Raw genomic sequence first — 13,880 nt, 5'->3', positions numbered from 1 at the left:
TTTAAAAACACAGTCATTAGGAATTAGAATTTGTTATGCACAAAACAAGCCCTGATACAGCTCTGTAATTGAAAAAAAAAAAGTGGAAACTCAAAAAGGGCATCAGCATTAAGTGTCCATTATATTTCCATTTCCATTATATTTCTGAGCAGTGTATAAAACAGTATAGTACAATACAGGCATGAAAAAAAAAAAGGATTTCCAATAAGAGACTTATTTCAAGACCATGTATAGATGCAGCTACCTCATGATGTAATAGCAGAATAAGACAATAGATTGGAATCACTTGCCAATTTTATTTGCATTAATAATTTCATTGATGGAATATAAGGAGGTAAGGAATGGGAAAAAAAAAAAGTTCCACACCGACCCAAAAATGGAACTGAAACAGGAAGAGTTTGAAGTTCTTTTCTCCACCTGTAAAATACTCAATATTTAATACACACAACCACAGATAAAGTACAACAGTCACATAATTTTTTTTCCTGGAAATGCGCAGTTGGCCAAAAATACACAGACCTGACTGTAAGATTAAAAAGAAAAAAAAAACCTGTAGAAAAAAAATTATACACACAATTTAGAGAAGGCGAATGAACAATAAATGTGTAAATATAACAAGAGAAAAGAACAAAAAATAAATAATTTCACAAGCCACAAACCAAAACAATTGGTTTTGGTGCACGTTGGTGCATTGTCCTTGTGCTTGGTCATCTGTTTTGCACACTTTGTTTGACCAGTATCCTAACACCTGGTCAGGATTCCTCTTTCCCCTCCTAAAAAAGGAAGGAATTTGGGGTATGTTTTTTTTTTATTCTTTAAGCCCCTGTTGCTTATCTTCATATTAAATTGAATGTAAAATTAAGTCTTTGAAATATTTTTCACAATAAAAATGATTCGAGATTTTTACACAAATTCTTGAAAATTATATAACTTTACAACAAATAAATGTTCTTGTTTTTATGATATACAATTTTCCTATATGCTTTCTAACTTTCTGTATCAATTCCTCACTATTCTAGATCTCTGCTTGCGGTCATTCCATAGGAAGCTTCTATGTTTACTTCCAAAGGACAGACAACTGACACCGGTGCACGGCTCGTTATAACACACGGCTCTGATTACTCTCTGAGACATAATGAGCTGTGCACCTGTGTGACCATGGTCAGATTTCTGTCCACTGAAAGTAAACACAGAAGCTTTCTATAAAAATACAGCAAGCAGAGATCTAGAAAACTGAGAAACTGATACTGAAAGTATATAGGAAAATTGTATAACTTTTTATCATAAAAACAATAACATTTATTTGCTGTAATGTGAATACCCTTTTAAGTCAGTCTGAAATTGGTTTTCTACCATCTATTTGCTACAAATGTGTGCATATCACAAAAAATGACTCAAAGTATATTTTACTTTTAATTACTGAGGTTTTTCTTCCCCTTTATAAAATGTACATTGCAATTCTACAATCAAATTGCATCATGTGTTACAGGCAATTTCCATCCACAGTGGGGGTTTAGAGTTCTGAAGGCTACAACCCTTCTAGGTTCAGCGTCCTGATATATAATGCTCCACTTAATTGCATTCTGGAAGTGTAGCCATTATGTTTAATAGTGAAGGGGCATTTTTTTTCCTCCAGTTTTCTAGCATACAAGGCATGAAAAAAAAAAAGTTTCTACCCCTCATGCAAATATTCTGTAAAGTAGGCGTGGAGGGGCATGGAGCTAGGTGGGCATGGTTATCTCCGCTGAATAAACTATAGCATGTGCAGGTTATAGCTGAAATCTGACCTGAAAGCTGACAGGTCTGACCTGGAATAGATTTTATTCTGGCATACAAGCAACGCACCAAATTTAATAAGAGGCCCAGAACCTTTCAGTAAATTTGGCACTTCATGCATTGGTGGTGGGGGAATTATTATCCACCAATTTGCAGTAATTTAGTTGAATTAGATCAGCTGATTGATAAGCAACTTGCAGAAACCTGAGTACATGACTCAGGATCAGTATAAGAGCAGAGTCACATTGCCATGGTCAGCCTGTAAATCACAAAGCGTATAACGTTTTGTTTTAGAGCTCAGCAATACTATTGTGCAGGGACTCCTTGAATCATATCACCACTGTGAGTCCTTCAAATGGGACAGGGAACCGTCTGTAATTCATGAACCAACCACGGCAGTGTGAGTCAGTCCATAGATAAAGAGAGATTTATAGAGTGGCTTCACTTTAAAGAAACAATGAACATAGAAAATGCTGTTCTCTTTTCTTTAATCTCATTTTCTTTCATACTACATTAAAATAAGCTTTGCGGGCCAGAACAACAGTCTAATATGTAATAGTAATATGACACAGATCAACAGAGATTAGAGGGCCACTTTAATCATTAGGTAATATACATGTATTAATTCTGCACCACTTTCTTGAAATGTAAAGTAAAGCCCATAGTTCAGAAATTGCATCATCAGCTATAATTCCTGTCCATAAAATGGCTGCAGATGGAGGGACATGTGATCTCTAACTGTACATGACCTCAAGTTTGCATTTATGAATGCTATCAAAAGGTGTTGGACAACTAAGATCCCATCAACTTCCATCTTCCACCATTTTATGGAATAGCTTATGCTATGAGCACAGCTTATGAGCAAAAGATATTTCAAGAAAGCATTCAATAGATGTATATTAGTAAATTACCCAATTTCTTCCTGTCTCTCTGATTCCAGAAAACATGAATTAAAGTGGCCAATCTCTTTAACCCTTGTTCCTCTGCGGGGATTCTACAAGACTGTTTCAGGACCATGCAGAAATCTCGACTAGTGGGAGAAGATCATCCGCTTGACTTTTGTCCTTTAGTTCCAAGTTCAGTGTTCCTTTAAAAAAGGTATACCTATGTAAAACTATAAATTAATGTTCAAAAACACAAAAATATGCTTTTCTTTATAAAATATGTGATGTTCAAGTCTTCAAATGGTCTTGACATCTTCGCTGAAGAAAGTATTTTAAAGCTTAAAACCCAAAAATCTAAAATACATGATATGGTTTTCTTTTATAGTAATAACAGAACCACCACCCAAAAAAAAAAAAATATATATATATTTAAAAATGGTAAAGAAAAGGGTACTTGTACCATTTATAATAAATTAGACCAGTATTTTAAAAGGGGTATTCCGGGAATATGAACCGCTTATACAAAAACCCATAAAGCTATAAATAAGTGAAAACAACAAAGCTCAATGTTATTTGTCACCAAATGGAGCTTAAATAAATTGGATTTTATGATTTCCAACGTTATCCCCAAGATGGCCGCCACTGGAAACTACAAGCCCTATATGCCTTTTAATTCTCAGTAACTCCTCCTCTCAGCAATGATCTAATAGACTGTCCTGCTCTGTTACCATAGTAATAATGTGGAACTGCCATCACGTCACTGAGATGACGTCTCACCACAACACTGGGCATACTGGATCTACTGCAACTAACTGTCTACAGCCAAATGAGTGGTGATTACATGACCTGCCCAGGCAGGTGCAGGACATGTGATGTGGACATGTGACCAGCGGCCATCTCCTGTCCTGTGTCTGCTCCTACCGGAGAAAATAGCAATTCTTCATTACAGTTTATGTCCACAGCATTTTCTGCTAAGGGAAGCAACATTTTAAATAACAACTAGTTACATATTAGCTTATATTTTAAGGACCCATTTGTATATGACTTATGCTTATTTCTGGAATACCCCTTTAAGCATACATATCCACAAAAAAAAAAAAAATTTCACCTAGGGTACACAACCTTTTGTACCTAGGGTACACACCTCTCCTATTTTTATAGCTGGGCAGTCACAACTTGACTGTCTTAAGCTTTCTTGGTCTTAAAAAAAAATCCTTTTATCCAACAGTGGAAACAATTACAATATAGAGATTAATAACTGCTTACAGCACACACATTTAATGTTCTGCCACAATAACGTCATGACAGGATTACCTTCTATACTTATAAAAAAAAAATATATATTGGCAAACAAGTTATTTCTATATATTTCCCTTTCCCGTTTCATACAGCTGTTGCAGCTCCCCTTAAAGTGCGCTAAATTTCCATGACATCAGGAGAAAGAACTGATTCTGTATATAAATGGCACATGCCATGGAAGTATTGTACATTTACAAACGACTATACTTCTAGATGACCACATTACTTTTTCCTGTACAGTTATTGTATTTCATACAAACATGAGAGCAACAGCTTACTGAAAGAAAATGGCAGTATGCAAATAAGTTTTCTTTAAAGTACAATAATAAAAAAAAAAAAAGTGTAAGAAGATAAAAAATGACATCAGTATAAACAGTCAGCAACAGATTATTTAATACACGCAGATCCCATTAAAGCCAAAAATAAAGTAAACATTATAGTGATCTATGGTGATATGTGTGATAATAATTAAACAACTTACCTGTCACAGACAGAGAGATGGTCAGTACATAGCGGTTATAATTAAACCTAGCAGCAACTGCCAAATTTGGTATGCTACATATCTAGAAATGAACAAAAAGCATAACCATGAAGCAGTACCATATAGATCCACATATAGCCCCTATATTATACTAAGTGTAAAAAACCCACTTTCGCTTTCACTGTTTGGCTAAATATTGATATTCAATATGAATGTTAGTTCTTTGAACTCATTTACACGGCCGTAGGGGGATGTATACATGTCCCCCATAGGCCGGCAATGGGTGCACAGCACCGTAGAGAACGATACAGTCCCGTACACGTGCGGCACTGCACCGTTCCGTACCCCAGGAAAAGATAGGACTTGTCCTTTCTCTCCCCGGAAAACGTCACCATGCGCCATGTTTCTCTATGGAGAGGGGCGGGAGTGAGCAGTGCTCACCCCCTCCTCCTCTCCCAGGCACAGACGTGTGCCAGTCGTGCCATGTACGGCGGGAACACGTTTGTGTGAATTTAGCCTAAGCAGTTTTTTTTTAAATTATACTTGAACTCTATTATATCCTTCCTAACTTTTGAAAAACTCTTTGAGAATACTGATATCGGAGTAAAAAAAATAAGCACTGGACTACTGTGAGCTACAGTGATGTACTATTTGTACATTCTCCATATGTACTACATGTACATACCAAGACTGTAAATAATTTGAAGGATACACACATGCCGTGCATTTCCTTTGATTCGGCACACAACCGTCTGTAAAGTTGTGAAATATAGCCCTAAATCCACATAAACATGATACTACATAGTATTGGATGTTGACACTTCCTTGACACTCACTTTACTCAAAACTTTTTTAATTCTATAGTAACACCTCAAATTTAGTAGCATTTCTGCTGGTGTTTTGGTAAATTTGCATTGTATCTTAATGCCACTAACTATTTACTTAAGAGAGGCCTATTGGAAAAACATAATAAAAAAGTGCCACAATGGAAGAAAAATTGAGAAAACAATGCAATGTGACCCAAAGTAAGCTATCACAGTGAACTTGAAAAAATGAAAGCAGCCATAGCTCAGGTTGCTTCATCTAGCTGCGCCCCAAAAAAAACAACACACCCCCACAAAAAAAAAAAAAAAAAATCCCTAAGGCCATGGCCACACTATACAGGCAGACATTCTCCAGAATTACTGGGAGGGTAATTCTGCAGTGTTTTTCTCTGTGAGCAGATTTCTCTACACATCACCCTTTTAACTACTGCAGAAGCGAAAGATGTGGGTAAAACCTGCTGCAATAATTGGCATCTTCCAAGTAGTGTTTCCAGAATGTGAATGGGATTGGTTTAAATATCATCCTCTATGCAATCATGATAGATTGCTGTGGGTTAGCTAGATATTTCTAGTGGCTAGCCTACTGCAGTTATTGTCTGTGTGCAAAGGTCAGTTTTCCCCAAAACTCCCAATCTACAATAAAGGGTGATGCCACCCTTTTTCAACCGTTTTAAAGCATGCGTTTTCAGTCCGTTTAAAAACGTATGCGTTTTTGAATGTTTACCATGTGTTTGGCTGGTTTTAATCTGTTTCACAGCTGCCAACACTTCTAGAAACGAAGAAAAACAGGTTCAAAGAACCCTAAACGCATGGTAAACATTCAACAACACATGCACACAGTCCGTTTTTAAACAGACTGAAAACACATGCTTTAAACGGTCCAAAGACGTGACATGTGGCATCACCCAAAAGGAGACAAAGGTCTCCAAAGCAGTAAATTGCTAAGCGTTTTTTTCAGTGGATGGAAGAGAGTATCCATTGTAAAATAAGTACTACAGTACCTTAAGTAATAAGCCTACATTAACAAAAATACAAAGGTGTCAGGGGGTTTCAGGACTGGAGGTAAGCAAATATTCGGGCACCTGGCAGGCATTCATAGAATATGACTCGTTCTTACTCGTTCTTTGTAAATCTACACCCAACCACTAGTTGCAGACAGACCTCTGGTGAAGTCCACGATAAAGAAAGAATTCCGCGTTGACGATGATTTTACCATGCCACCTGTATTTTACCTGATGGATGCCCTGAAAACACAATAAAGGCAGTCTTATTCTGCAACTAGCTGGATCCGGAATTCTTTCTTTATCGTGGACTTTATTGCCCTGCAGCGGGGTGGATCCGTGCAAGCGGATAAAGTTACCGAAATATCCAGGTGAGCTGGAGGATCTTTCTTATACAGACCTCTGGTGAAGCTCTCTGGATGCTTAACTTTAGTTCTAGGCTGCAGTGATCAGCTGTAAGGTGTTTAATGAAGTTTTGTTGATAATCCTTCACACAGCAAAAAATTTTGAAAATCTGTAACCGTAACCCAGGGACTGCCTGTACTGTATAGGTGAAAAGCAATGAGTCAAACAACTTAAATTGCATGATAAGTAGCAGGTTTTCTACTTATAATTTCCTTGGATGTGTCAGTTGACAATGGGGTGTGGCTAAATTGTAAGATATTCTAAACTGTATTATCATCCAGCATGAACTGATAAATTTGGTCTATCAAGTCTACATTTAAGGGGGTATTATATAAAGCTGCCATAACAAGTTGTGGAATAAGGAAGTAAAAAAAAGACCATTATGGACACTCCTTTAAAACAGTAAAAGACAATAGTCAACTCCAATTGGCTGGAAAGAGTATTACAGCTTGAATGTGTGGTGGATTTGTAGGTCACATGATGAGCAATTCTGTGAATAAAAACCAGACACACCTAACGTATTACAACACACCACTCTCCAAAAAAAATGTTAACAAATGACAAAAATGCTGGATGACCATTTTTGTGTTTGTTAATATAAATGAATGTCATGGAAGCGAGTTTATGGGATAGCTCCACAGCCCAAGGCCATGCTGGAAATCATTTCTACTGCTGATGCTCTCTAATGCGTTAAGGAGCTGTTCACCTATGACGATAACACCACAAAGCATTTTACCAATAAACAAGAATATGTAGATCTGACTGGCATAATGCTGCACTATGGGTTCAGTCTGTATACAAGAGATGCACACAAAATAGCCTCCTAATGACAGAAATAGATGGGCAATATTACATGTGTTGGGTTGTGGGATGATTTGGTGGTAAAGAAAACGGACATCCACATCATGTTTACTTGATGGCTCACAAAACAGTTTATGATGCCGGTTTCTCAGAAACAAAAATCCATGAAAGGCACACTTGTTACAACAGAGGGAAAAGGTGTAAAGTACACAACGACAACAACAAATCCATCTTTTTGCTGAATTTCTGCAGAGAAAAATCACATTATAAGGTGGTATGAAATATTTCTAGTTTTACCTACAGCTTTAATGCACGTTTAGGACATACTGTATATACATTTGTTTTACTCTGTAGAAGCACAACAAAGCAACTCCTTAAAAAAAAAAAAAAAGTTTAAAGCCAAGAATATATTACTAGACCGCTGAGGCCAGCAGCAGGCTGCAATGGCCAAATCAGATTTATGAGCATCTGTCTAACGGTAGTGGAGGTTCCCTCTGTGTTGGGGGCAATTCTAAAAAGATGTATATTTAAGATTTATGAGCATGGCACTGATATACTTTAATAGTAGTGTAAACAAAGCTGCATTCACATATCCATTCATTCAGCTTTCCACAGCCAAGCAAAAAAAAAAATTTGGGAGAACCTTTTGTGAAAATAGAACAGAGCCCAAGATGCCAAAATTAACAGGGTCATAGATCATTTGACACAAGTTTTCTTTTTTCCTTCAAATAAGAAAGCTACAAATAAACCGGCCGCCCAGACCATTCACTCATCCTTCCACCTATGCTGCACTGACATAATATGCCCCATCTTGTCTTGGCCTCTTTTGAAAATGCTATCGTGTATATATAACGTTTTTCATACAAAGGACACAGATTTGCTTTGTGTACAACTTGCTACGGGTGCCGGATTAAAGGAATGTGTGCGAGTTTCTGAATATTATCATGGCACAGGTAGAAACAGATTTGGCACTTTTCATTCAAGTAAAATATTGGGCTGATTCATATTCCCTGTATGTATCCTTCAGTCTATGAAATAAATTATTTTCTTTAATTCCTTTATAGCTCTATATAAATGTATGTCAGTACATAAGGCCCATTATTTCTCATTATTAGCACCTACACAACAAGATTCTGCTAAAAAAAAAAAAAAAAAAAAAAAAAAAATTGGAATAGAGGGGTATATATATTATCTACTTTAACATGCTATCATTCTGGTGGGATCAGAAGAGGTACAAGGTTCTAAACCAGTAATGCACATTGGTCAACAAAAGTGACCATTAGTATCTGCTATGAAGCAGGACTTAATAATTCTGTAGGGCACAATTAGGCATGGAATGTATATAAAAATAAATAAAAAAAATAAGTTAAATAAATTAATCTGCAATGAAAAACGTTATCTACAAAAGCAACAGTGATAAAAAAATAAATAAAAAAACAAACAAAAAAAAAAGAGCATGTCCCCCCCCCCGCCCCAAGATGCCAACACTGGCTTTGCTGTCAGTCATGGGTTACCCAAGCCAAAAAAAGTATTCTCTGCAGCAGACACCAGTTTTTCTTTATCCCATTTTGAAAAGATATCTTTCACATTCTATGCAGTTTAAGAAAGTTTGCACTGCAGAGGGCAGAGATGTTGAAAAGTACAAGTAGTCATCTAATGTGGAAATCAAATAAAAGCCAAGGTATCAGCTGTAGAGATGGCTTTTAGAAAAGATCAGAATAAAATATGTTAGATAGGCAGCTTTACAGAGGAAGGTCCGTGCTGTTGTGTCGGGTTTTTCTAGACGTGCCATCATCTCGGGGCATAGCTCTCTGTAGGCTAGACATAGCTGCTGTCTTTTTAAGGTCAATGACAGCATAAGAGTCTGCACGTCGTGCTGGGTGGTTTGGAGCAGGTGTACAGGTGATCTGAGGAATCGGCCTCCCTTTTCCTTCATTCTTCCCCTCCAGCTCTACTTGGATGTAGTTAAGTTGCCTTTGCTCTCCGCGTGGCCTTCTGAAGTCAAAGTTGAACACACTGGGTGGACAGCTTCTACGTGGTTGGCAATCTGGACGATGATGATGGTGCCCACTACATGCAGTAACGCTATCAGCGTTCATGTAGTTTTGCACAGGGTCGTCATGATATCCATTAAGAGATGGTGTCATGGCATCAGTGGAATCATCTTCTTCTTCATCCTCCTCATCATCCTCTTCATGTTGCAGGGATTGACACTCCCATACAGGTGGTAGCGGGGGCAGGTTCTCGTAGTGTAACATTGCCGTCCTGCGGTGTGAACAACTGCTGTATGGCAGCCCCTCAGTTGACAATTTAAGACTCCTGCTTGCGGTACCCCTTCGCATAGCAATACTTCCAGATGGTACCAAGCCATTGATATTTTCGTATGCACACTTGTGTGAACCCCATTGATCCTTGCACTCATTGTTGTTGTTGTGAGGAGGCATGTGCTCTCTTTCTCCAGCACAGACATGGCCTTGACAATCCCTATGATGCCTGCAAAAGCTCTCTCCCCTCATAGGCAATCGTCTATAAGCTGGCGCGGGACCAAGTACAAACTTCACTTCACCAGGCTGTAGAAAGACTTGTGGATTCCGCTCTTCCATGGAACAACCAGACCCTAGCATATGTCTTGGTGGATCATGGTACGGTGCATGTACCTCTGGCAAGGAGTGCATGCAATGTCGACCACCCATTTCCTCTTCCCCACTTGCGGTGTTCACGTAGGTATGAGACTGGAAGGGGAAAAGAAGGGAGGAAAAAATTTCTTATCAATAATATTTTATTTCCAAGTAAGTTAAAAGGTTTATTCAGGTGGTTTTCTAAAATTTTAATATACTATACTTTCCGTATCAATGCCTCATTGGTTTTCTTGATCCCAGTTTGTGGTCACGTAAAAAGAAGCTTCATTGTTCAATTCTTGTCCATGTTCCACTGGTCCATGGTCATGAGAGGTCACCACATGACCATGGAGCGGTGGAACATGGTCAAGAAGTGAACAACAAAGCTTCCTGTTATATGACAGCAAGCAGAGATCTAAAGAACTTGTCACGCAAAAAATAAGCTCACAACCAGCTCCGTCAACCAAAAAATACTATAGTAAAAATGGCAATACTAAAACAAATGCAATTTTTTCTATTCTAGTTTTCCTTCAATAAAATTGGGCAAATATAAATAAAACTATATAAATGAGGTATCACCGTAATGACCCATAGAATACAGATAATATATTATTGTTATGCTACAGTGAACACTCCCCCCAAAAAATGCTAAAAATCCAAAACAAGAATTGATTTTATTTTCCTCCACACGTAGAGTTAATAAAATTCCTTCAATAAGCTAAAAACCCACTAAAATGAAGGTTTTTTTACAGTGCATCTCGTCTCGCAAAAAATAAGCCCTTATTTGTATAAATTGCCAAAAAATTAAAGATTGTGAAGCCTATTCCCGGTGCGCGTTGTCATAGAACGGTGAGGGGGGTAGTGACTTGCCAACACGGTTCAGACACAATGATCGGGGAAAGATGGCGGCTGTTCCTGACAGCCATCCATCCAGCGCTGGCCGTGTACATTGTACAGATGATACTGTACAACTCTCACGCGCTTTTCCACTGTGCAGGTCCTGCCGTATCATTTCTCCATTTTCAAGAGGAAGATATTAGGAAACTAATATTGGGACAAGAAGGACGGGGCCCCAGTACCTCTGGATTAGATGTTCCGTGTTTTGCCAGGACAGCATTTTCCTGGTGAATTCTGCTGCTTCTAAAGGTAGGACTCAATAAAGAGTCTGTTCCAAAAGAGGAGTTAGGATGGACACTATATACTACTAAGAGACCTGCAACAACTCCAGAGTGACAGAAGTTTAGTTGGTCCCCTGGTATATTCTACCTCCTTATACGCAACACATACACAATTCACGCCCAACCTGTTGTGTATTCATTTCGGTAAAATGAATAATTGTAACAACTGTTATGTCACGTTGCTCCCTATACCCCTCCATTATTTCATTGCGGGATGTAGTTTGCAAACTAGGGGCACTTGTGGGTTTTATGTTTTTTATTTAGGTTTTCTATTTCCCCTCCAAGTCTCTGGATCTGTTAGCAGATCCTTTATATATCTCCAAGTTCTTTATTTATTATTATTATTTATTTATATTCCAAGTGCTTTATCATTCCGGAGCCCTGCTGGACTCTCTGGCTAGAGTTTAGGATCACATGTTGGGTCTTTCTCGCATCAGGAAACATGGCTTCCTAATCAGAAACCTAACATTTTACAGTGGCACAAACTGGGCATCACATAATGGGCACCACATAATGGGCACTGAACTTTCCAGAAATAATTGCAATTTGGACTCCATTGCACATCATATTTGGAAACCACCTATATGTTCAAAATGCTAATTTCACCACATGTTTCACCTTGCTATATTCCCCAAGGGGTGTACATTCAACAATTAGGGTCACTTTTCAGGTTTTCCTCTGTTTTGGTACCACTACGGCTCTCCAAATGTATCCTGACACATGTGAAGGATTTCTGTAAAATTTAGCTTCTAAAAGACAAACATCCCTCTTTTCCTCTACTGTGCGCCCATAAAGCATTTTATATGCACATGTGGGGTACTTCTACACTCGTGAGAAATCGCTTTACACCTTTTTTGGGTTATTTCATATATTATCCCTTGTGTCTTACAAAAATTAGGGGTAAAAGTGACATTTATAGGAAAATTTTCACCTTTTTAATTTTTTAGGGCCTAATTGGATCATTCAGCTGTAGGGGCATATATTACACATTGCGAAATTCCCTAAGGGGTGTGCATTCAAAAATTAGGGACACTTTTCAGATTCTTATTTGTTTTATACCACTAGGGTTCTCCTAATGCAGGTAAAACATTTCTTTCAAATTTGGCTTCTAAAAGGCAAACATCCCTCTTTCCTTCTACTGTGCGCCCATGCGACATTTTATATACACATGTGTGGTACTTCTACAATCGAGAGAAATAGGTTTACACATTTTGGGGGGTTATTCCATTTTTTTATCCCTTTTGGCTATAAAAAAAATTAGGGTTAAAAAATGACCTTTATAGGAAAATTTTCAGCTTTTTCCTTTTTAAGTCCTAATTAACTCTCCATAGCCGGTAAGTCTTTGCTGCATATTATAGCAAAGGCTTACCGGTAACACCCGCGATCGGTGCTAGCTTCAAAGAGATGGCGCCGCATGGTCGCCGCCATCTTGTCGCCATGGTCGCTCGCCATGGTAGCCAATTAGGCCAATTACTTTGTTTTAACCCATGCAGTAAAATCCACATATATTGCCATACTGTAGTATGGCAGTATATGATAGGATGAATCAGACTGCCTAGGGTTAGAGTACCCTAGGGAGTCTGAAAAATAGTAAAGTAAAAATAAAAAAAAGTTCAAAAAAAAAAATGATAATAAAAAACCTAAAAATTCAAATCACCCCCCTTTCCCTAGAACGGATATAAATAAACAGTAAAAATCAAACACATTAGGTATCACCGTGTCCGAAAATGCCCAATCAAAATATAATAACGGTTTTTCACTGTGTTTAACCCCGTAACGGAAAATAGCGTCCAAAGTCGAAAATGGCATTTTTTTGCCATTTTGAAAAATATAAAAAAATTCATAAAAAGTGATCAAAATTCGCAAAAAATTACACTACCCACAGCTCCGTACACCAAAATATGAAAAAGTTATTGGCGCCAGAAGATGGCAAAAAAAAAAAAAAAAAAAATTTTGTACAGGAGGGTTTCATTTTTTTTAAATGTATGAAAACATTATAAAACCTATACAAATTTGGTATCCACGTGATCGTACCGACCCAAAAAATAAAGTAGACATGTCATTTGGGACGCAGAGTGAAAGCTGTAAAATCCAAGTCCACAGGAAAATGTCGCAAATGTGGTTTTTCACCATTTTCACTGCATTTGGAATTTTTTCCCGCTTCCCAGTACACGCCATAGAATATTAAATACCGTCACTATGAAGCGCAATTTGTTATGCAGAAAATAAGCTATAACACAGCTCTTTATGTGGAAAAATAAAAAAGTTATAGATTTTTGAAGTTGGTGAGTGAAAAATGGAAGTGAAAAAACTAAAAAAGGCCAAGTCGCTAAGGGGTTAAATCAAACATCTTTTCGGACAAATACACATATTACACCTTGCTTAATTCTCTAAGGGGTGTGCTTTCCAAAATGGTGACACTTGTTGGGGTTCCCTTCTGTTTTGGTACCACTACGGCTACCTAAATGCATCCTGACACATGTAAAGACTTTATATGCACAACTGGTGCAATTCTGTGCTTAGGAGAAATACTTTTACACATTTATGCAGGTCGTTTCATCTTTTATCCCTTGTGGCTTACAAAAATTTGGGGTTAAAGTGACTTTTTTGACA

At 37.7% G+C, this 13,880-nt stretch overlaps 1 protein-coding gene across 6 annotated transcripts in view; it reads right to left on the bottom strand.

Moving 5' to 3' along the window:
* Positions 1–276: 276 nt before the first annotated feature.
* The window catches only part of FRS3 (fibroblast growth factor receptor substrate 3), a 38,608-nt gene continuing 25,004 nt past the window's right edge, over positions 277–13,880 (bottom strand). For all 6 annotated transcript variants that reach the window (XM_072137343.1, XM_072137344.1, XM_072137345.1 and 3 more), the window contains one exon: positions 277–10,203. In XM_072137343.1, coding sequence (XP_071993444.1) covers positions 9,214–10,203 — 990 coding nt within the window. In that variant the 3' untranslated portion in view covers positions 277–9,213. The remainder of the gene's footprint in view (positions 10,204–13,880) is intronic.

This window comes from Engystomops pustulosus, chromosome 2 (genome assembly GCF_040894005.1).
Source record: "Engystomops pustulosus chromosome 2, aEngPut4.maternal, whole genome shotgun sequence".
NCBI lineage: Eukaryota > Metazoa > Chordata > Amphibia > Anura > Leptodactylidae > Engystomops > Engystomops pustulosus.
The sequence above is the reverse complement of the archived record's forward strand: the minus strand, read 5'-3'. Positions and strand labels throughout refer to the sequence as shown.